The sequence below is a fragment of the Mustela lutreola genome, chromosome 1, assembly GCF_030435805.1.
Source record: "Mustela lutreola isolate mMusLut2 chromosome 1, mMusLut2.pri, whole genome shotgun sequence".
In the NCBI taxonomy this organism is placed as follows: Eukaryota; Metazoa; Chordata; class Mammalia; order Carnivora; family Mustelidae; genus Mustela; species Mustela lutreola.
Genome location: NC_081290.1, coordinates 87254454 through 87276138, shown reverse-complemented (window position 1 = coordinate 87276138; position 21685 = coordinate 87254454). Strand labels below are relative to the sequence as shown.

The 21685-nt window shown below is 39.0% G+C and overlaps 1 protein-coding gene across 3 annotated transcripts; it reads left to right on the top strand.

Annotated features, from left to right (window-relative positions):
- Positions 1–258: 258 nt before the first annotated feature.
- On the top strand, positions 259–5472 carry SPRY1 (sprouty RTK signaling antagonist 1). 3 transcript variants are annotated; one of them, XM_059168959.1, is made up of 2 exons: positions 259–391; positions 3277–5472. In XM_059168959.1, the coding sequence occupies exon 2, from the start codon at positions 3332–3334 to the stop codon at positions 4289–4291; it is 960 nt and encodes a 319-aa protein (XP_059024942.1). In that variant the 5' UTR covers positions 259–391; positions 3277–3331; the 3' UTR covers positions 4292–5472. The 3 variants fall into 3 exon arrangements, with proteins under 3 accessions (XP_059024942.1, XP_059024947.1, XP_059024954.1); XM_059168964.1 differs by lacking the exon at positions 259–391 and adding an exon at positions 670–1442; XM_059168971.1 differs by lacking the exon at positions 259–391 and adding an exon at positions 1489–1869.
- Positions 5473–21685: the final 16213 nt, after the last annotated feature.

Genomic DNA, 21685 nt, shown 5'->3' with positions numbered 1-21685 from the left:
CTCTCTGCCGTTCCCAGCTCGCTTTTCTGAGAGACTCGAGCACCCTCCCGAAGGGATTCCCCCCCCCCCCCCTGATTCGTGGAAGGGGGCTGCAGGAGAAAAGCCCCAGAGGTGGATGTTACTGAGCTGCGCGGCGAACGCGAGTCGTGAGAAGTCTGCTGCACTGGGCCGAGCCGAGTCTCCGGAGAATTGTCTTCTGCAGCCGGAAGGGGGCCGCGGGGAGCGCTCCTGCCCGGTGGGGGCGGGGGAGGCCGCGGGCCGACACGCCGCAGCAGGGGCAATGCCTCTCCGTCCTCCCTGCCGCGCTTGATGCGGCTTGTGCACGCTGCGGCTCGCACCGGGACCTGGGCCGGGTTGCACGGCTTGGCCCCGATCCACCGCTTCGGCCTAGGTGAGTGTCGGACCGTCGCTCTGGGCCGGCGGGGTGGGGGTGGGGGAGGCGCGGACCCGACTGGCTCCGCGCGGCAGGTGCGGGCTCCGGGAGTTCGGTGAGGGGGGAGGGGAAGTGAGGGGCTACCCCCGCCCGCGGCGCCGCCTCTCTCCCGGGTCGCTCGGGGCTGGGTAACCTGGTGGGCGACCTTTCGCCGCTGTGGAGGGCGAAGAGGTAGGGTCTCCAATCCCCAGTTTCCCGGGGTGGTGGCGCGGTGGCCGGGGCTGTCCTCTTGAAGGAAGCCTCCACGCGAAAGATGGACTCAAGGAGGCTTTTGGGAGTGTTCCCCGGAGTTCTCTGAGGAACTTCTTGACTTGTGCCAAAGGCAGGCTTTCTGTGGAGTTTTCCTCAGACGGGAGACCGGGAAAGGCCATGTGTGTGTGCGCGCGCGCGTGTTTGTGTGTGTGTGTCTGTGTGCGTGCGCGCGTGCGCGCGTGTCTAGGGAGGCAAACCTCGGAATTCGCGGGTAAGCCCCTCGACAGAATTAGTCTGTGCCAAAGCGAGCTTCAACTTTATTCTTGTTTGGAGAGCGGCGGAGCGGCGACGGGAGGGGAGAGGGCGCTGCCACTTTAAAAATGGGAAGTCCGCCCTCCTGAGGTAATGGTAACCTCAGCCTCCTCCCCTCCTCCTGCCTGAAGAGAGGGAGAGAGAGAAAACTTGTTTTCATTCATAACTTTTTCCTTTTCCTTCCTCTCCGTCAACTATTTATTCACGGCTTCTCTCAGCTCGGATTGCAGAGGGCGCAGCTCCACCGTCGTTAACTTACAGTGTGGCGACGCTTCTCCGCTGCCCCTGACCCCGGCTCATTTCTGACCGGCTCTTTAGGAACCCGGCTTTGCCTTTAAAGTAGAGAGAGATCTTTATTGATAATTATCCATGCTGTGGGCTTGCTTTTGGCGCCTGCGTTAGCTCGGAAGGCTCTACACGATCTAAGAGAAACCTTGGCGAGATACGCGAAAATGGGTTGGAAATCCTCGGTGATCCTTAAGATGTGATGGGATTGTCCGAAAAGGTACTGGACTTGGGTTCCTGTTTCCGTGGGGGAAGACAGGTTGCCGAGAGCGCGCGAGGGTCTATGGGGATGGATCGAGGACTGTCAGTGCTGGGAAGGGGTCTTTGCTTCAGATCCGAGGCGGCTGATTTTCTTTTTATCTGCTTATCTAAGTCCCCAGCGGGCGTGAACTCTGTTACAACTATCGTTGAAAACGCGGATGAAAGGTGTGCCTGGTGTTAGCACTACACTCTTCATATCCTCCACGGCTTTTCTGAACAGGGGGATCTGACTCCGTGCTTTCGGAGCCTCTGCTTGTAAAGCCCTGGGTTAAACGTTCTCTGCAAGGAGGAATGATAATTGTGTGTGCAGAGTAACGATGGAGTATTTTAACAGTCCTTAAGGATCCAGCACATCATGAATGTGTTTCTCCTCATGGACAGAGAAGGTAGAGTGAAGTAGAAACTTGGGAGATCTTAGTTGGGAGAACGAGGGAAGGGAACTCCAAGAAGTTCACATATAAGGGGTAGTCTATAGACTTTCAGTTCGGTTAAGAGATGAAATGGGTTTCTGCCTTATTGCCTAAGCTGGTGTTTTCCGCTCAAGGGTGGTAGTTGAGAATGGACATTTTTTTCCTTTTCATTCTTGAACTGGAACGGATCTATGTGGACTTTAGGAGGAATCTGTGTGAGAAGTACTCTGCTTCACTATGATTGAAAAATGGAAATGTTTTTATGTTTGGTAGCTTGTGTGTGTATGAAGAGTGCATTATAAATTAGAAATAACTTACTCTTGGTATGGAAATACATAAAATGCTTATTTTAATCAGGATTTTACTGTACTTATTTTATTACAAGAAGCACATTGATTCGGATTTGGCAGTGCTTTTGAAAATCAAGATCTGTCATGTAAATACAGATTTTTAAATTAGAGGAAATGTAGGTAATTAAAATGGCCAGGATTTCTCCATACTGCTTTAAAGGCCTAATACTTAACTTGTTCATGAAAGTTACCTTGTTATGTGAGTGAGCCCTTAATTTAAACTTTTAAAAAATCCTTCCATGATTTCAAATGTGAATGCTTTTTAACATCACAGCATTGTACATTGGTTTTGTGTGTTTGCTTTAGGGCTATAAAACATCAAGAACTGTTATATTCATCTAAATTCACTTTTACATCTTATAGATAAGTAATGAGCAAGCTTTCAAATCCTGGTTTCTGTGGAATATGCCCTCTTATGTTGAGATTCCATTTTAGTTTGAAGTCTGTTGGATTTTTTTTTTTTTTAATGCACAGAGGACACCTTGACTAAAATTTCCTCATTATTAATCTAATGCTTGCAACAGCAAACAAATAACAGAAAGGCAGGAGGACCAAAATCATTCTTAACTTTTTTAAAAAGTGGGTATTTTCCTTTATCGAAAATACCAGTGAACTGAAACTGAGTTTTCTCTAGATGAGAGCTATTCCAGTGCATATACTCAATATTCTCTACAAGGACATACTCCATTTTAATTATTTGTTAGATTCATAAACAGGAAGGCATTACTTCTTGATTCTGCTTTTTGGAAGTTGAAAAAACTTTTAACTTTTATGACGTGGGGTCTCTTGCTTGCATTCTTCTTCTATGATGTGGTCCTTTGCCTCTTGGAATTGGACTTTGGCCAGGACCCCAGCATCATTGTAATCCGCTGATGAAGGAGATCATTACCAGGTGGTTTAGGCAATTTGTGACTTGACAGCGTTTACCCCACCCCCCACCCCCCAGAAATGCTTCCTGTCATTTATTTTCTCTCTCTCTCTCTCTCTCTCTCTCTGTTTTTTTTTTTTTTTTTCGTCTTTGATTTCCTTTTAGGATTTCAGATGCATGCGAGGTTTCCACTGATTGCCAGAATTCGAGATCACTACACATGGATCCCCAAAATCAACATGGCAGTGGCAGTTCATTAGTTGTGATCCAGCAGCCTACATTGGATAGCCGTCAGAGGTTAGACTATGAGAGAGAAATTCAACCTGCTGCTATTTTGTCTTTAGACCAGATCAAGGCCATCAGAGGTAGTAACGAATACACAGAAGGGCCATCTGTGGTGAAAAGACCTGCTCCACGAACAGCACCAAGACAAGAAAAACATGAAAGGACTCATGAAATCGTACCAATTAATGTGAATAACAACTATGAGCATAGACCTACAAGCCACCTGGGACATGCAGGACTCTCAAATAATGCCAGAGGCCCCATTTTGAGCAGATCCACCAGCACTGGAAGTGCAGCCAGTTCTGGAAGCAACAGCAGTGCCTCTTCCGAGCAGGGACTATTAGGAAGGTCACCGCCAACCAGACCAGTCCCTGGGAATAGGTCTGAAAGGGTAATCCGGACCCAGCCCAAGCAACTGGTTGTGGATGACTTAAAGGGTTCTTTGAAAGAGGACCTGACACAGCACAAGTTTATCTGTGAACAGTGTGGGAAGTGCAAGTGTGGAGAATGCACAGCTCCCAGGACCCTGCCATCCTGTTTGGCCTGCAATCGTCAGTGCCTTTGCTCTGCTGAGAGCATGGTGGAATATGGAACCTGCATGTGCTTAGTCAAGGGCATCTTCTACCACTGCTCCAATGATGATGAAGGGGATTCTTACTCGGATAATCCTTGCTCCTGTTCACAGTCACACTGCTGCTCTAGGTACCTGTGTATGGGAACCATGTCTCTATTTTTACCTTGCTTACTCTGTTATCCTCCTGCTAAAGGATGCCTGAAGCTGTGCAGGGGGTGTTATGACTGGATCCATCGCCCAGGATGCAGATGTAAGAACTCCAACACTGTCTATTGTAAGCTGGAGAGCTGTCCCTCTAGGAGTCAGGGTAAACCATCATGATTTTTGGAAGTGGGTTGGACCTCCTGAACTTCTAACTTTCAAGCTGTGGCTGTTAAAAAGATTCTATTAGATACTGGTTTTATTTTCTTTACAATTTTCCTGCCTTTCTTCCCCTGTTCCCAAGGTTTGACTCATGGATTTTACTCTTCTCAAATGGATGATCTTCAGTAAGAGTGGACTGTGAAACTGCACCTGGCTCCCACTTACGAGAAGAGCCACTGCCATCCACTGAAGAGGGTATTGAGAGCTAGTGGGCTTTTGTGTAGCCTTTTTGTTCTGCAGGCAACTTGTCAAAGTTGTTGTATACATGAACATACCAACACACATACCCAGTCAATCTACAATGATTTAGAGCTGTTTTGATTGGGTACTCTGGGAGCAGGGAAATTGGTTTTTAAAGAAGCAACATTTTATTGCTTAAATAAGCTATATATTAAGTTTATCTCCAGTTAGGGCTATCTTCATAGCATTGGACCCTTAGAAGCATGGGGGATATATTTTTGTTATAACATAAAAATTTTCCTTTAACCACTGCCCTCAAAATTTTCTCCCCTCCATTTTTTATTCTGGAGATGCCAGGTATTTTTCTTTTCCTATGTAATTTTAGATTTGCTTTACAATGTAAATCTTCACATTGGAGATATAGTGGTTGTATGTTGCTCGTCTTTATTCTGGCTTTCATATCTGTGAAAGACTCAACTGCTTTCCTTCCACACCCATTTTTTACCAAATTTCTCATCATTGAGGGCACTTGGGTAACTAAAGTTGATATTTATAGCTGATTGACCTATAGGTGTCACAGAACTATGCTGCCTAAAGTGATCTTGGCCCCTTAATGGTCCTTTTGGCCCCTTGTTTAGTTAACAGCTGAGTAATTCTAATTTTTTCTGTGTTTTCATTGCCTTAACCACAGATTGTGGTGCTTTTTGTATATTTTATGTATAAAACACAAAGTTGAATTCTGACTATTTTTAAGACAAAAGTCTGTTAAACTTTTTTATTGTAAAGAATATTTATTATGCGAATCTCTATTATTTTATGATATTTATTGCAAAAGACTGTTGAAATGTACTCATGTCTGAATATAACAAAATATCAATACATAACGGAAAATAAGGTGACACGAAGAAAGTACATATGTTAACTATAATGCAGAAAATATATTAATTAATGAAACTGTCTCTTGATTTCTTCATTTATTAGCCTGTACTATTATGGTGATTTTTGTCATTTGCTTAGACTCTTTCTTCATATGCACCCATTTTATTGCTTTAACATACTGAATCTAGGCATAGGTGAGCTCAAATTTTGAACTAGATGTTTCCTGGAAAAGGCATTAGTCAAAATTTTGTGATCCAAATTCTGTTTCAACAAATGCCCAAGTCAATCACTTTTATAAAGTGAACTTTTTTTGCAATTAATATTAACAGTCACTCCATACTTTGGCTATTTTGTAAGCAAGATGTCTTGTGTATATCATAATTTCTCAGAATGGAACATGTCTATAATTTAAAAAATGTTTATTTTAACTCTCTCAGGTTAATAAAAAATTAATCTTCATCAGTAAAACTTAAAGAACTTAGTTCTCTAGTCATGCTAGAAGTCTCCGGCACTGTCACTTTAATAAAACATTCTAGATGTTAGAGTGCACCAAGGGAATAATTCACATTATCAAAGAGATGTTTTAAAAACATTCCTGCCCCTAACTTTTCCTTTTCTTTAAGTCTTTAATGTGGCCCGATCAAACTGCACATTGTCACGTTCTGTGGAATAAGAAATCTGAGGGCCTGAAACTTAATATAACATATTTTTATTTTTTTAGTCTGCTGAAACCACTCAGGTAGAATCTTTGGGTCTGATAGAATTTTGTTTGTGTGAATCTTGAAACTCAGTTTTACCAACTCCCCATTCCTAAGTGGTATGTCAAACCTGAATAATTCTGTGCTTTTCGGAATAAGATGCTGACATAATTTGGACCTTTGATTTAGACTACTAAAACTCTTAGCCAGCTTTTTTGTTTTGGTCATTGTCTTCTGGATGATTTGGCTGCTAATTTTAGGAGTACATGTTATTTGTAAATAAGCCTTGATTTTGTTTTACTTGGACAAGGCATAAGTGATAGAGATTTGTTTTAATGCTTTCTCTCAAACCACTAAACCTACTAGTTGGCATTGTGACATTTGATGTAATCAAAAATTTTCCCTGGTGCTTTGAAAGCCAGAAGCATTTTAGAAATGAATATTTGTATTGGAGGCTACTTCACAATCTATAGTATTTCAAAATTTGAAGCTATTTTCTCTTATACTCATTATGTAATGTTATCACTGGTCCCTTAAAATTGGGTTTCTGGTTGAGATTGGCCCCTTAACAAAGTATATAAACACAGACTCTCTCAAAATACTGTGTAATTTTTTTTCTGTTATTATTCAGACTCTCGGTATAATTAGGATCTGGTGTAAGAGCTGTCTGTAGCTATAATAACCAGACTAAGAAGCTGTAGCTTTTATTGCAAGAAATTTATAACTTTTATGAGAATGAGGTACGTTGTGGAGTTTTAACTTCTGGCTAAATGCAGAATACATTAAAATTGCAATATTAAGATGGTGGTCTGCTGCTACTAGGGCTATATACGCATTCTTGCATAATGTTAGGCCCCTATTTGGAAGTAGCAATAAGTAGAAGTTCAGACTTCTGACAAGCTTGTCAGGTGGCAAAGCATAAACCAACCCTTTGATTCAAAACGTCCTCCTTTGTGATAGTTTAAACCTAGAAGGAAAAAGTAATAGGGTGTGTCCCCATAAGTGCTTATGAGTCCAAGACTTTTGTACCTAATATTGATCATCATGCTAAGGCTTCGAAAGCAACCAGCGAAGCTGAAATTTACAGTGCCCGCTAGCATTTATTTGATACATATAAATGAAAAATAACATACCAAATAGATGGAATAGCCTTCCTTCCCTTATTCCATGATTTTGTCCCTATTCCTCAATTACTACAGCTTGACAGAATGACTATTTTTGTTAAATAGTTCCTTTCCAGCATATTTTCTGACTGCCAATTTTTTCATTTCAGAGAAGTTTTATTTAGATAATTTAATTGTAAATAAAACCAATATGGGATTTCTATAATTGAGTAGTTTCCTATCAAAAGAGCTTATAAAATATAACCCAGCAGGAAAATGAAATGCAAAAAAGTAGACATGCTGCTTTTTGTGAAGGCCTAAGGTGAAACCTTATAGTCTAATTATTACATGGTTTCCAAAATCCAAACCATAGAACATTCCAGTTATTACTAACAAAAGTGAAAAGTAAGAAACATTTTCCTTAAAGTGAAAGGAAGTGAATTAAAACTAGTCTTGTTTTTACCCTAAAATTGATACTGGAACCAAATTCAGAGGATTCATTTCCAGAAGATTAATTTAGTTGTTGAAATTGTCTCCTTTTCCTGAGTCCCCCCCATGCTGTTTTTAGATAATGTATTTCATAACATGTTTTGTATACAGCTCTTTAGCTGATACAGTATAGTCTCTTTTTGAAACACTGAAATATTGCAACAAAAAAAGAGGGTCAAGATAGTTTCTTAAAACCTATCCCACCTCCCACTGTATTTTATATATTTGTTTTAATTGCAAGAGAGAGTTTCAAGTTTTTAAACATCTTGAAAACAAAACTTTAAATCAGTTGTAGGACTTTTTTTCCCCCCTATTATTTCACTGATTACATATATTAAAAACAGCCATGTACTTAATTGACAAGTTACTGATTTTTCTAATTTTCTCTCAGACTATTACCAAGTCATTTTCCTTTATTTATTGAACACCTGTGTGTACTATTCTATATGCAGAAGAATTCTAGAGATAGAAATGGGTTTTGTATCTTGCATCATGCTTCTCAACCATGTATAAAAACAAATAGGTCACTAGTTAAAAATTCAGAAGTCTCTTATAGTTCAGACCTCTTACATCAGAAAAATCTCTAGGGGAGGAGCTTTGTATTCTGTATTTTTATCTTTAAAAAACGTCTTGGGTTTTTTTACCAAATGATTTTGGAACTGCTTTTTTAGCTTGAAGTCTTCATTTTGAGGATGTAGAAACCCAGGCCTAGCTTGGAAGATAAACTGTTCATGATACTAGGATACAGCCAGGACTTCCTTCATCTGACACAGGATTTTCTTCATTTCTTAGCTTCAAGCTGGTACCTTAATGCTGCCCATTAGCTTTTACCGTTCCATACTCAACCAGGACGTTTTTACATCATAATTAATGCATTTGACTTAATTTAGGAAGTGGGGGTATATATTTTTTTGCAAATACTATTAGCCCTTAGCTATCAGGAATAAGTAACAAATGACTTCATTGCCATGGTTATATTTTTATGTTAATATTAAAGTTAACAACTTCACTGGAAAACTGAACCTGTGTGCTTCCTCTGGCCAGGTTTATGTGGCAATAATATAACAAATTGATTTAATCAGTTTGTTAAAAAGTAATACTAAGTTGACATCTAGATTTAAGAATTTAGGTGATGTTACTTCTTACCATTGTTTTCGTTGCATTAGGATTGTAGTGATGAAAAAGCAAATTTAAATGTTCTATTTTGCACTGTTAAAAAGGTTGGTATTAGACGGTTGAATCCTACTAGATATGGTAATAACTCTAACTGCAAAAACTGTCAGAGAAGCTAGAGCTGTTTTGAATTGGGCATATTTGGGAAAATGTACTAGAAGTTTCTATCATTCACTTGTAGGCCAAGAGTTTGTTTTGATAAACATAGAATCATAAATTTAGTTCTAGAAGGAAACTTACAGATCATCTAATCCATCTTTGGAGATGAGAAGTCAGATTCAGAGGTTAGTTACCTAAAGTCATGATCTAATTGCCAAAAACAAAAACTTTCTTAAAACTACTTGCTCTATGTGAACATGTGGTGGTAAATTATTGGAAGGAAAGGAAGGTTGATTGGAAGGAGGATTTGAACAAAAGTTCCAGGTTAATTTATAAATTATAAAATTGAGCAAATTTGTTAAAGCACAACGGATGGATGTCAGTTCAAAGCAGAGAAATAAATGCCGTAAGAAGGGAGTCAGACAAAACTAGCTGAATAAATTTGATGTAAGGAAACAAAGTGTGTGTTTGTGAAAACTGACATCAGTTTGGCTAGCTAACAGTGAGTGGTTCTCAACTTTAGTTATACTTTAAAGTCATCTGAGAGTAAAACTAGCAACAAACAAAACCTGTGCTTAGATCCCATCTCTGCCATTTCAGTCAGAATCTCTGGGGGGAGGGCTTTGGCTTTTGTTTTTCTTACAAGCACTGAGATGATTATAAGGCACAGCCACAGTGCAGCACCTCTGAATTCGATTATAGGTATGTGGGGAGTTGTGGGAGATTAAAATGGCACGTATTAAGATAAGGAGGCCAGCCTTGAAAAAGAAAGCCAAAAGTATTAAGAGTCAGAAGTGGCTTAAAGGTTAATAGGAATGGAAAGAAGGGGTCAATGGGAGTAAGTATTACAAATGTTAAATTCATAGGACTTTGCAGTTATTCATATGTGGGTTTGAGATAGAGGAAAGAACTGAAAATGATTCAGAAGGTTTGGAGCAAGGTGAATATGTAAATGGTAGTTCTGTTAAATTAGTTTAGGAGGTACTTTGAGTGGGAAAAGTTCTATTGGGATAAACTTAAAGTGTGAATGAGTTGCCAGCAGGTCATTGAAAAAAATCCTTGAAGGTTTAAGAGGTGGTGATGGCTGTCATCCACATGGGGGTGATAGGGAATCTGTAGCATAGATCCTCAGAGGAAAGAATAGCTAGGGACATACTATATTTAGGGGACAGAGGGAGAATGCAGAGCCAACAGATAAGAGGGTTGGTCAAAGAAGTATAGGCCCCAAGAGATTGGTGTGTTTTAGAATCTAAACACTTTCAAGATGGAAATTAGTAATTAGATGTCAAAAGCTGTGGAGACTCAACTAAATTTGGTGAGTGGTATTTGCGTGAAATTGTAATCACCGGATTGCAAGGGATTAGGAAACGAATGGGTGGTAAGTACATGCAGGTAACAGCTCCAAATCTATTCATTCTAGAAATTCTGAGATGATAAGTAAGTAACGAGGCAGGTAACAGCTGAGGAGGATTTTTGGAATAATAAACCTGAGCCTTTCGTAGGAGGAGAGCAAGAGTATTTGAGAAAGAGCAATGGGGCGGAGAAATAGCTGAAGGAACAGAATTCCGGAAGAGGAAGGAGGATCTAGAAGAGAAGGCACAAAGGAGTGCTTTAATTCTGGCAAGAATTGCTCTGCCCCAGAGGAAAGAATAAAAGAAGAGAAGGAAGAAAAAGATACAGTGGAATTTTAAGAGGGAGAAGAACAAGGAAGTTGTAGAAACCTTAATTTTGGTTACAAGAGGGTAATTGGAGCGCCTGGGTGGCTCCATTGGTTAAGCAATCTGCCTTGGGCTCCGGTCATGATCCCCGGGTCCCTGGGATCCAGTCTCTCATCAGGCTCCTTGCTCCCTGGGGAGCCCGCTTCTCCCTCTCTCTCTGCTACTTCCCCAGCTAGTGCATGCTCTCTCTCTCTCAACCAAATAAATAAAATTTTTTTAAAAGGGGGAGGGGATGATCTTCTATTAATAGGTGAGACCCATCCAGCACTGGAATTGGTTCTCAAGGGCAGAGGTCTAGAGTGGCTAAATGGGGGGATGCTAGTGCATACTCAGCGAGAATTGATGAGATGAAGAGCAGTGCTCGGAACTCAGCTCTGGTTGAACAGAGAATGTTTTGTAGACCTCTAAGCTTTTTCAGATGTTATCTAGATATTGCTTATAGCTGGTTAAAGGGGCAGTTAAGGCAGAGAATAAGGAGCCAATAAGAAATGGTGAATTTGAAGGAACTCAGGCATTTGAAGACAGTAGTCTCTATGCTGAAATGACTGGCCAGAGTAATTGGATGAAGATCCCCATGAGGATGAAACACAGGTTTACAGAGAGTGCCTACATGAGAAAGGTAGACAGCTGAGGACAGAGGTGAATTTTTAAGCCAAGATCTTAGAAGGTGGGCTGTTTTTAAATGCTAAAGAAAACTGGGGTTTCTCCATGCTGATGAGTAACTGAGGTAGAGAGGAGATTTTTGGAGCCAAAGTGGAAGAGAAGAAAACAGCCAATGTATTAAAAGAGTTGCTAATTTAGATATTAAGATGCCAGAGGTAGAGATGGAGAGGAAAATGTAGAGGCTGGTGTTTATGTTAGGAAAGGATGTTTTCAGACAGTTTAACTTGCTTTTAAAGTAATGGATTATAAATTAAGTAATTTGGATCTGATAAAAATATGAGATTTCTTAATAAGGAATGAACAAGTGGAGTAGAATTTATTTCAAATGGGATGTGCTCCATTTATAGCACAAACCGTCTGTTAAAATCAGTTATTGAATAAAGAAGAGATCTTCATGAAAATTGATTGACCAGTCAGTTCAGTCAAAATAATACACAGAGCCAAAAGACCTTTTCTTTCCACATTCCCTTCTTTAAGCTTTTTGCACTTCAGAGGCACTTAAGGAGGCAGAGGGATTGAGTCCAAGATCTGTGCCCCGTCTACTTCACAGAGTTTGCAGGTTGCAGATTTGCAGTAGAAACTGTGAGTAAATCTGATTCCTTAACAGAAGTACATTTTATTCTTCTGGGCCACCCAGAATCTACCTTGTACTCCAAATGTAGAGAGGCCTTATCTTTATAAAGAAAGCTGCCTGGTGTCAGAGTTATTTACAAAGTATGTGGAGTTCTTCTCACCGGTTAGTTCATGGTTTATGGACCTGCTCTTGGAACTACCTATAATTTCTTCTTTATATCTGCCTTTGACCATTCATGGCATTTGTTCTTTGGTATCAGAAATACAATTCAGGGGCGCCTGGGTGGCTCAGTGGGTTAAAGCCTCTGCCTTTGGCTCAGGTCATGATCCCAGGGTCCTGGAATAGAGCCCCACATCAGGCTCTCTGCTCTGCAGGGAGCCTGCTTCCTCCTCTCTCTCTCTGCCTGCCTCTCTGCCTACTTGTGATCTCTGTCTGTCAAATAAATAAATAAAATCTTTAAAAAAAAAAAAAAGAAATACAATTCAATTAAGGAAAATAGGATAAAGATGAAACTAAAACCTATCAGTTTAACCTCTTGCCATCTAATCCCTAGAACAGTACTTATTGCAGGAGAGCAGACGCTCAGTAAATATTTGTTGTTGGCTGCCTTGCTAGGTTTATTCTTAAAAGCTTCAAATTAAGGAAACATGCTAAGATTAATAACCAAATTGCATTCTTATTTTTGCAGAGTTTTTGTCAACAATATAGGGAGTTTTGAGAAAAAAAGAAAAATTGCTTGACTCTGTCAACCCTTTAATCATTTATTCAGAAACAATGTCTTAGGTGCTGAGGATCCCTATCTTGGCTAGTAATTCATAAGTTTTTAGCCATGAGATTGGAGCTGTTATGTTGGTTGGTAAGTGGGCCTATGGAATCAATCTAGGAGGAGACAGCCACACCTGTCTTTGCACACCAGGGGAGGCTTCATAAAAGAGGTGTGAAAGATGAGTAGTTATTCATGAGGGAGACAGGGGAGAGGAAAGCATTTCAGTTAATGCAAAGACATGTACGTGGGAATGAAGATGGCATGATGGGAAAACTGCAAGTGACTTAATATGTTTGAAATGTAAGGTGCCTGTGGAAAGGAGCCAGTCATGGAAAGTGTGAATGTCATGTTGAAGAGTTTGAGCTCTATCCTGTGGGTGTATAGAATCACAAACACTACAGATTATAAACAGGGGATTATAACATGGCCAGATTAGTTTCAGAATGATTCTTCAGGCAGCACTATGGAGGATAACCTAGAGTGGAAGAGGGAGACCAGCTAGATAGTTAATATAATGGCTGACACCTCAACCAGAATGTGACAAGGACAATGGAAATTAAAAGGAAGGGGTGGGTTTGAGATAATGCGAGGAGGAAGATGAGGGAGGAGGAATCTGGGTGACTCAGAGCCAATCAAGTTATTTTTGGTAACATAGGGCAGAGAGAACATTTGTATAAATGAAATGTATAAGGAGACCAAAATTTTCCACACTAAACATTCTAGTTGTGCAGATTTAAGAATCTTTTTTTCCCCTAGACCACATCCCTCTTAGAACACTTAATGAGTAATGAAGTCGACTGAATGCAGGAAACAAGGCAGAAAAGAGAATCAAAGCCTTTGAAAAATCACACAGAAACTAAATTATTTTTTCTACTCCAGCTCCCTAAACAGAGTTCATTGTATATCACTCAGAAAAGTGAATTATGTATCTGAACTTTGTTGTCAGAAATACCAAATTCCAAAACTAGGAAATTGAATAAGCCAACTATTTTCTCCTGATTATCTAAAAACATTAATTCCCTATTCCCTCTACACCCTGTCTCCTTCTTACCTCAGGCTTTACATCTTGAATCATTGAAGTTTAAAAACAGTGTTTGCAACCTCAGTGTCAGTTTTTATTTCCTGTGTTTTTCTCTGCCTGTTTGTCAAAGTCAAAAGTGGTGGTGACAATGGTGGGCAAAGGAAGGTGACTGGTTGGGGAATATGTGTATTAGGTGATTGAAAATTAAAATTACAGAATAATTTGGAGCCACTCAAAATCAAACTTGGAAGGGACCTTGAAAGCTAGTTTCATTGTCCCTCATTTCAAAGAAAGTTGACCTCAGAGAGATGAAATGACTTATCCAAGGATAAACATCTAATAGGAAAGTGAACCAGCAGAATGAGAAAAACACATGAGAAGTACTTTAAAGAGGCCTATACTATAGATTTTGTGTATACTTGAGGCCTGGGAATTTAATTTACAATTCCTGAATAGAGTGCACCATAACAACAGGTGAAAGCAGTAAAATCCAAATGCTTGCAGAAGCTATTCAAAATGAAGGACAAAATAATTTTGGGATTGGAATTGGCTGTTTTTTTGTTTGTTTTTTTTTGTTTTTTTTAGTTTGAAAGGATTTTAAGTAATGGTATTGGAGTTAAAATTTTTCTACATTTTATAGGTGGTATGTGGCTCATGTAGAAACTTGGAAATGCTATAAAGCAAAATAACTTGAATTTGAGGGAAGCTGGCATTGCTTGATTTCAAGAGTTTAGTTTTAAAAAAAAAAGTCAAGTGTGAAAGTTCACATTTCCTTGCATCCTATGATGATAATGGGATTTTTTTTCCTCCTTAGCAATGAAATAGATACCATGTAGTCCTCTAATTTCTTAAGTAAAAATTTTAATTGGGTGGGGAGAGTCTCTTTTCCTTAGGGAAATATGCTTCATATGGATTGTAAAATCTGGCAAATTTTGGAAAGAAGAAAAGCAGGCAGTTCTTTCGAGAAAAAAAAAAAAAAAAAAGATCTGCTTGAACTTGCCTTTCTTGAAAACAAAACAAAACAACAAAACCCAACATTCTTTCATAAAGCACTTTTTTCAAAAGTATTTGCCCTTGAGCATTTTTTCCTACTTACCTATGCTTATCTTTCAAAACAAACATTTATTTCTTTCTACTGTAGAGTGTGAGGGAGTCCCTTTGAGGTTATGCCCTACAAACATATCCAAGCAGTAACTGTCACCTCCTTCCTATGGCACAACAAATGACTAACTCAACCACAGGCAACGCTGAACAGAGAGCAGTGATTTCACGATGGTGGCCGTTCAGATGTTACCTATGGGGCAGTTTCTCAAGAGGAAAAAACAGAACTGTATTTTTGTGTGCAAATAAAATGTTGGGTCCTTTTGATCCAATGGAAAATGTGTGTCTGTTGGTGGCTGCCTAGTTGGAATATGATGATTTACACTTGGAAACATTTGTGTCATTTATCATATGATGTTACTGGCCTACAGCATGACTGCATAACAAATAACCATATTAAAAATTAATCTTTTCCAGTTCATCACACTGTATGTCTTTCTAAAACCCCAAGTTTACTCTTTCCTTCTTGCCCTATCTTTTCCTGCAGTCACCCCATGCATTAACTATAGGATTAAGTGAAAATTTGGGCCCTGGGTTTTCATAGCTCTGCTATCAGACCCCCAACCCGCCCTACTTGGGGGTCTTCTCCTGCTTATCCTGCAACATAAATCTTCTATCCAATGGAATTGGCCTCTGTTCCTAAAACATACCTTCAAATCCTGACCTCAGGGACTGCCTTTACCTTTTAAATTCTAGTCTTTAGGAGCAAGGTCTAAATCCTACTTCTCTGACTGAATCATGATAAGATAATCTCTCCCAGAATTTTTTTAGTAACAACATTGTGTAAACTGCTCATTAATTTTCATGTTTACTTTTTAATGCTGCAGAGGACACCAAACTTCACCACTGCCTTCATGAAGGTTTCTGACTGGGCCTGAGAATTAAATTGGCACGAGGCGGGTTAACAGGAAAAAAGCTATCAGATTTTTACATGTGCGTGGAAGCCCCCTTAGAAAAATGAATACCCAAGGAAGTAGCTAGGCCTGAGTACTCATATACTAGGTTGAACGAAGAGAAACAATTGTGGGAAAAGGAACTAAGACATATAGGGAGACCAAAGGAAGGAGAGTTATCTTAACTAGGTCCGTTTGCACGGATTTCTCAGCCTCCACTCCCCAAATCTGGTGTTAAGAATATTCCTTTCCTTCTGGTCCTGGGAGGGCATCTTTCTCAGGGGAGTTTTATCTCTTGCTTTCAGGAATTAAAGGGGAGATCAGAGCACTTGCTGTTTTTTAGTGCCTTTAGCTAAAAATAATTCTTAAGCTAAAGTGGAATATTTAGTAGAATTTTCTGGCATGCTTCAAAAATTAGATTTTATCTCTCCTTCTACATTGTAATTCTCTGAGATTGAAATTATGTTGTAGATTTACCTGCTCCCCAAAGGTCTTTGCTCATACTAGGCATTCAATAAATATGTACTGATGTTTTCCCCCTCATTTTACAAAACCTTTTTAAAAAACCTATATTTAGGGTGTCTGGGTGGCTCAGTGGATTAAGCCTCTGCCTGAGATTGAGCCCCACATGGGCTCTCTGCTCAGCAGGGAGCCTGCTTCCTTCCCTCTCTCTGCCTGCTGCTCTGCCTACTTGTGATCTCTCTCTCTGTGTCAAATAAATAAATAAAATCTTTAAAAAAAACACAAAAAACTATATTTGAGGGACACTTGAATGGTTCAGTGGGTTTAGCATCTGCCTTAGCCTCAGGTCATGATCAAATCTCTGCATTGGTCTCCCTGCTTAGCGGGGAGTCTGCTTCTCCCTCTCCCCCTTGCCCCTCCCTCCTATTCACATGCACTCTCTCTCAAATAAACAATATCTTTTTTTTTTTTTTTTTAAGATTTATTTATTTATTTATTTGACAGACAGAGATCACAAGCAGGCAGAGAGGCAGGCAGAGAGAGAGAGGAGGAAGCAGGCTCCCCGCTGAGCAGAGAGCCCAATGTGGGGCTTGATCCCAGGACCCTGAGATCATGACCTGAGCCAAAGGCAGAGGCTTTAACCCACTGAGCCACCCAGGCGCCCCATCAAATAAACAATATATTTAAAAAAAAAAAAAATCTTATGTTTGGATCTTGTTTTTCTAACCAGAGGGACATTTACTATGGTAATAAAATGCATATTCTGACATGATATGTAACCTACTTTAAACCATTTTAGTCTTGCATATTGCTAGTAAATAGAGTTCTAAAAATATTATGTAATTATTTGGTGTAGAAAATTTTGGTAATATCATTGATTATGTTCAAGTTTCCAGAAAAGAATAGTTTTAAGAATTGGGGTAGTAAAATTTTGGCACTGGAGAAGACTGACATTAGAGGTCATTGGAACAACTTACCTTTTACCCACTGTTCCTTTTACTCCACTGCATCCTCTCTATAACATCCCAAATAGACCTGACATGGAAGTGCCTGGAATTACTCCTTCATTTAGCTAATGTATTCTAAGTTTTTCATAATATAAACCACTTGGTCTTTTTCATTAAGAGTCAAAAGTATCCCTAAGGGTAACAAATACTGAGTTGATTTGGGAGTCTTGGAGAAGCCCTGAGAGCTTCTTAGGTACTAATGGTCCTTCTCCTAGATACTAAACCATTGTTTACTCTTCTTGCTGAACTTGGCATAGACACAAAACTCTTCAAAACCTCCCTTTTTTTCAAATGAACAATGGCTATAAATGCTTTTGGATGCTCGTTGGGTAGATCTATAATACTATTATGTAATTCAAGGTATTTCTCAAATTAGAATATTATTCTTTTTTTAAGATTTTATTTATTTTGTTGACAGAGAGAGAGAGAGAGAGCACCAAGCAGGGGGAGTGGCAGGCAGAGGAAGAGGCAGAAGGAGAAGCAGGCTACCTGCTCAGTAAGGAGCCCAAAGTGGGATGTGGGACTCAGTTCCAGCACTCCAGGATCATGACCCAAGCTGAAGGGAGAGACCTGACCAACTGAGCCACCCCGGCACTCCAGAACATTATTCTTAGTAAATACAGTAATATCTTAAATTGCATGTTACATGTAATATTTTTATAAGTACTTAGGTTTATAAAACTTGGTATTTCAACAAACTTGTGAGTTAAGAAGAAACCAAATTATTAGCTTAGTTTTATAGATAAGTTTGACACAGGGAGGACATAGGATTTTCCCATTTATTAATAAAGTTAGGACTAAAACCTAACTTTGCTGACTCTGTTAGTTAATTCTGCTGTCTCCCTGATGCCCACTCTGTAAGAACACATGAGTATGCCCACCAGCTGGTGAGGATGCAGCAGCATTCTGCCCATGACTTTGCTGTGATGGAACATTTCGTTGGAACAACTCTCCCTATATTCATACTTGGATTTTCAATTAGCAGTAATCGCACCTCAGATAAACCTCATCGGCTACAATACTGCCGTACTGGAATTTTATAGGGAGCTTCATTTTAAATTGTGCTGTTTCATATGAAAGATAATCTGGCCAGTTTCTTAACTGCATGCCATTCCTATGGTTTAGAAACAATGTTGTTGCATTGACAAGGAATGTATATAGCCCAAATACACAAAAGCAAATTTAAATTGTTTTGGATTTTGATTATGTTAGTATCCTAATTTATTATAATTCAGCTATCTATAGTGAACACTTGGCCTCTTATTAGGTTGTCCCCTCCAACTCCATCCCTGCTCAAATTATTAAGTGGAAAGTCTTCTAATTATATAGTCTCATTTGGGGGAAAATTGGGAAGGTGGAAATCTAAATGATGCGTGTTACTCTCAGAGCTAGGAAACTAGAGCCAGGTCTCCTGGTACTCTAATTAAAACTTTTATTTCTGCAGATTTATTCTGTGGTCCTTGCTGAACAGATCTGCCTTGGGTTTCTGCTGGTGAGTTTTTCAGCAGGAATGCGGGCTTTGTTTCTTTGAATAGTTGAGTGCAGATTAGTGGTATGCCAATTTCCTGTGGCCTTTCAGAGCTGCAATTTGAGCCCTGTTTGCTCCTGGCCCTTGCACAATTGAAAACAATGGATGACTTCTTTTAGGTTTCACTTCAGGGCTCTTAGAAACAGGGGAAGTGGCTAAAGCCCTACTTTACAGGTAATTAACAATAGATAATGTTTGCTCTGCATTTTTAGAGCCGATAAAAGGTAGATGAACATATTCAGCTCCTGATTTAGACACTGTGCAGTGGTTTTATGGATACAATAGCTGTCATAGCATTAGTAAGGTGGCATTGGATATCTAGGTCATATATATGATTGCACACAAAACTTGTAAAAAGAAAAAGAAAAAAGAATATTATTGAAAAACAGATGGGTAACTTCAAGAAAACACTCCTTAGACATGCTAAGGAAACTGTCACATTAAGTGATGCATTTTGGTTCAGGGTGCATTTATTATATATGTTTTACGAGGTGAACAATTTTCATGACTTGATCCTTACTCAAAATAACTTTTTTGTCATATCAATTCAACTCTAGAATCCACCTCTTTGTTAAAATGATACTAGGTTAAGAAGCTTTATTCGCCATCACATTTAATTATTAGCCACGTGTATTCTTACGAACTGGTCTGACGTGTTGTAGAAAACAGTGTATTTTGCCCTTTTATTGTATATTTGGTAGGAGTTTTGTTTTAATACCCTAAATAAATAATTTTTAGAGTACTCCTCTCCCTGGACATACTATGTCCACTTTATGACAAACTAGGTTGGTAGCTATGTTGGCAGATTAATTGATTTATTCAATCTTCAACTGTTATAAAATACCTACTCTGCCTCACATACTGGCCAAGCATTAAGGCTGGAAATATGGCGGGGGGTGGGGGTGTTGCTGTCTTTAAGGAGATTATAGCAATCCTTTCCCAGCACTGTTGCCAGAAGAAGTGGAGGCTTCTCCTTGGGAAAAAATAATCTCAATTTTAATACTTAAACTTTACATCTACAATTGTAATGTGGAGGCAGCATTCTTGATAAAAATCTAAAGATTGGGTCTTGTCTGAGATCCTCAAGTAACTGAGTTTTAGAGTGAATCTTCATCCAAACCAAAAGATAGTGGCTTTTTGTTCTGAGCAACTTGTAACTAGCAACATGAAAATGTCACCTTACTCATTTGCTCTTCAGAGATGATGAATATAGAGAAGTTACTTTAGTAGAGAATTATAGATCATTTAAAACCAGCTTTTTCTAAGTGTGTTTAGATGCCCTTGAGAACAGTGTTTTAAGTACAGAGGTGTACAAAAGTGAAGGAGCCCCACATCAATTAATTAGTCAGTCCAGACTTGCTGAACGCCCAGAACGTGTTCAGCACTGTGCCAGTAGTGTGGTTTTAAGGAAAAAGTATAAGCTCTTGATCTTCACTAAGAGCGGCATCAGGAGGCTGACCTGGCAACCGGAAATAGAAAAGCACTTAAATCCTCTTTTCTTCTGATAAAAGTAACATGTGTTTATTGTAATACTGTTTTTGAAAATTTAGAGAAGGCACGAGGAAGAAAACAAAAATCACACATAATCCTGCTACCCATTTCTTAGTTACAGAGGGATTTTAACAATTATTTGGATACTTTTGACCTATCTTCTAGTTTCTTTAACATCTAAAATAAAAACTATGAGTAAAAACATTCCTAGTTTTATTCTCCCTTCATTATTTTCTATAACTCATTGACTCTTTTAGAATAGAGGTATTTATTCCAAAATATGGTATAAACCTGAATGATCTTTCAGAAAACAGTCATTCTGAAGAGAACCAGAATTTGTATTTTATTTCATTTACTTCCTTCCTTTCTGTCTTAATAAAGTGGAGCTCTTTTCAGAGAGTTGTGAAGGGGAAAAACTGAGCTTGTCCTTTTCAGCTTTCCAGCACTTAAACCCAGCTAAGTACATTTATTGGAGGAAAACTAAAGCACTTGATAAGAAAGAGTTAAGAAAACTGGGATCACCAGGGAAAACTTAAGGGCTCAGTGACAAGAATATATGATTTTCATTTAAAAGAAACTGTAATTATAGCAGATTGCTAATAGTTATAGCAAAATAATCCTGTAAAGAAAAGCCTTAAAAAAAAAAAAAAGCCTTAAAAAAATGTCAGCCACAGGTCTGCTGTGAGAGCTAGGTTTCCTTCTCTTCCCCTTCCCCCACTTTTTATGTTAACCACATTAATAGTGCTAATAATTTCTCTTAAGAAACTTTGTCTCTGAAGACTAATGCTCATCGTTTTCCCCACGGTGACTGGCTTGGAATTACGTAACCAACTTTATTATCACTGTCATTAAAATCAGTGTATATTTCATTCCGGTTGTACAGGAAGTGATTACTTAAAGTATCCATTTAAGAGATGACTTAATGTTTAGATAGTGAACTTGTATGTTCATCATGTCAAAGTCTCAGAGAACTATTTTGTTTTCCTTAAGTGCTCTAAATGGCTGCTTAGTGGCCTGCAGTTGTGATTAGCTATGTGTACATCCCCAAAGTTATCGGTATTAAAATAGTACCATTTTAACGATGCTATTAGAATGGTCACATTCTATTATTCTCTTGTTTCACGATTTAAAGGAACTTTTTGACTTGTGAGCAAAGTAACTTCCTAAGAAGACATCATTTTTATAGGAGAACGCTGACATCTTTCATCTTTTCCGTTGAAGGAACTCGTTTGCTAAGACAACTTAGGATGCACTTAGGAAGAAGTGACGACCCTATTTTTATTTTATTTAATTAACCTTTCACAATGACTCCTAGATAGGTAAGTGTTCTACCAAAAATGAAGGTATTTGAAAGCAGCAGTGAGCTCACTTAATTTCTCTATTTTAAACAGAGTGCTTTTGATGGTTTACTAGACACGACATCACAGTTTCCTGTTTCATATTTGAGTTAAGCAGGGTTGGAGAAAACCATTTGCCCTAGGTTTTGAAACTTTAGGGACAAAAAGCC

Coding starts and splice junctions, on each gene's coding strand:
- SPRY1 (XM_059168959.1), top strand. CDS start 3,332: ATGGATCCCCAAAATCAACATGGCAGTGGCAGTTCATTAGTTGTGATC.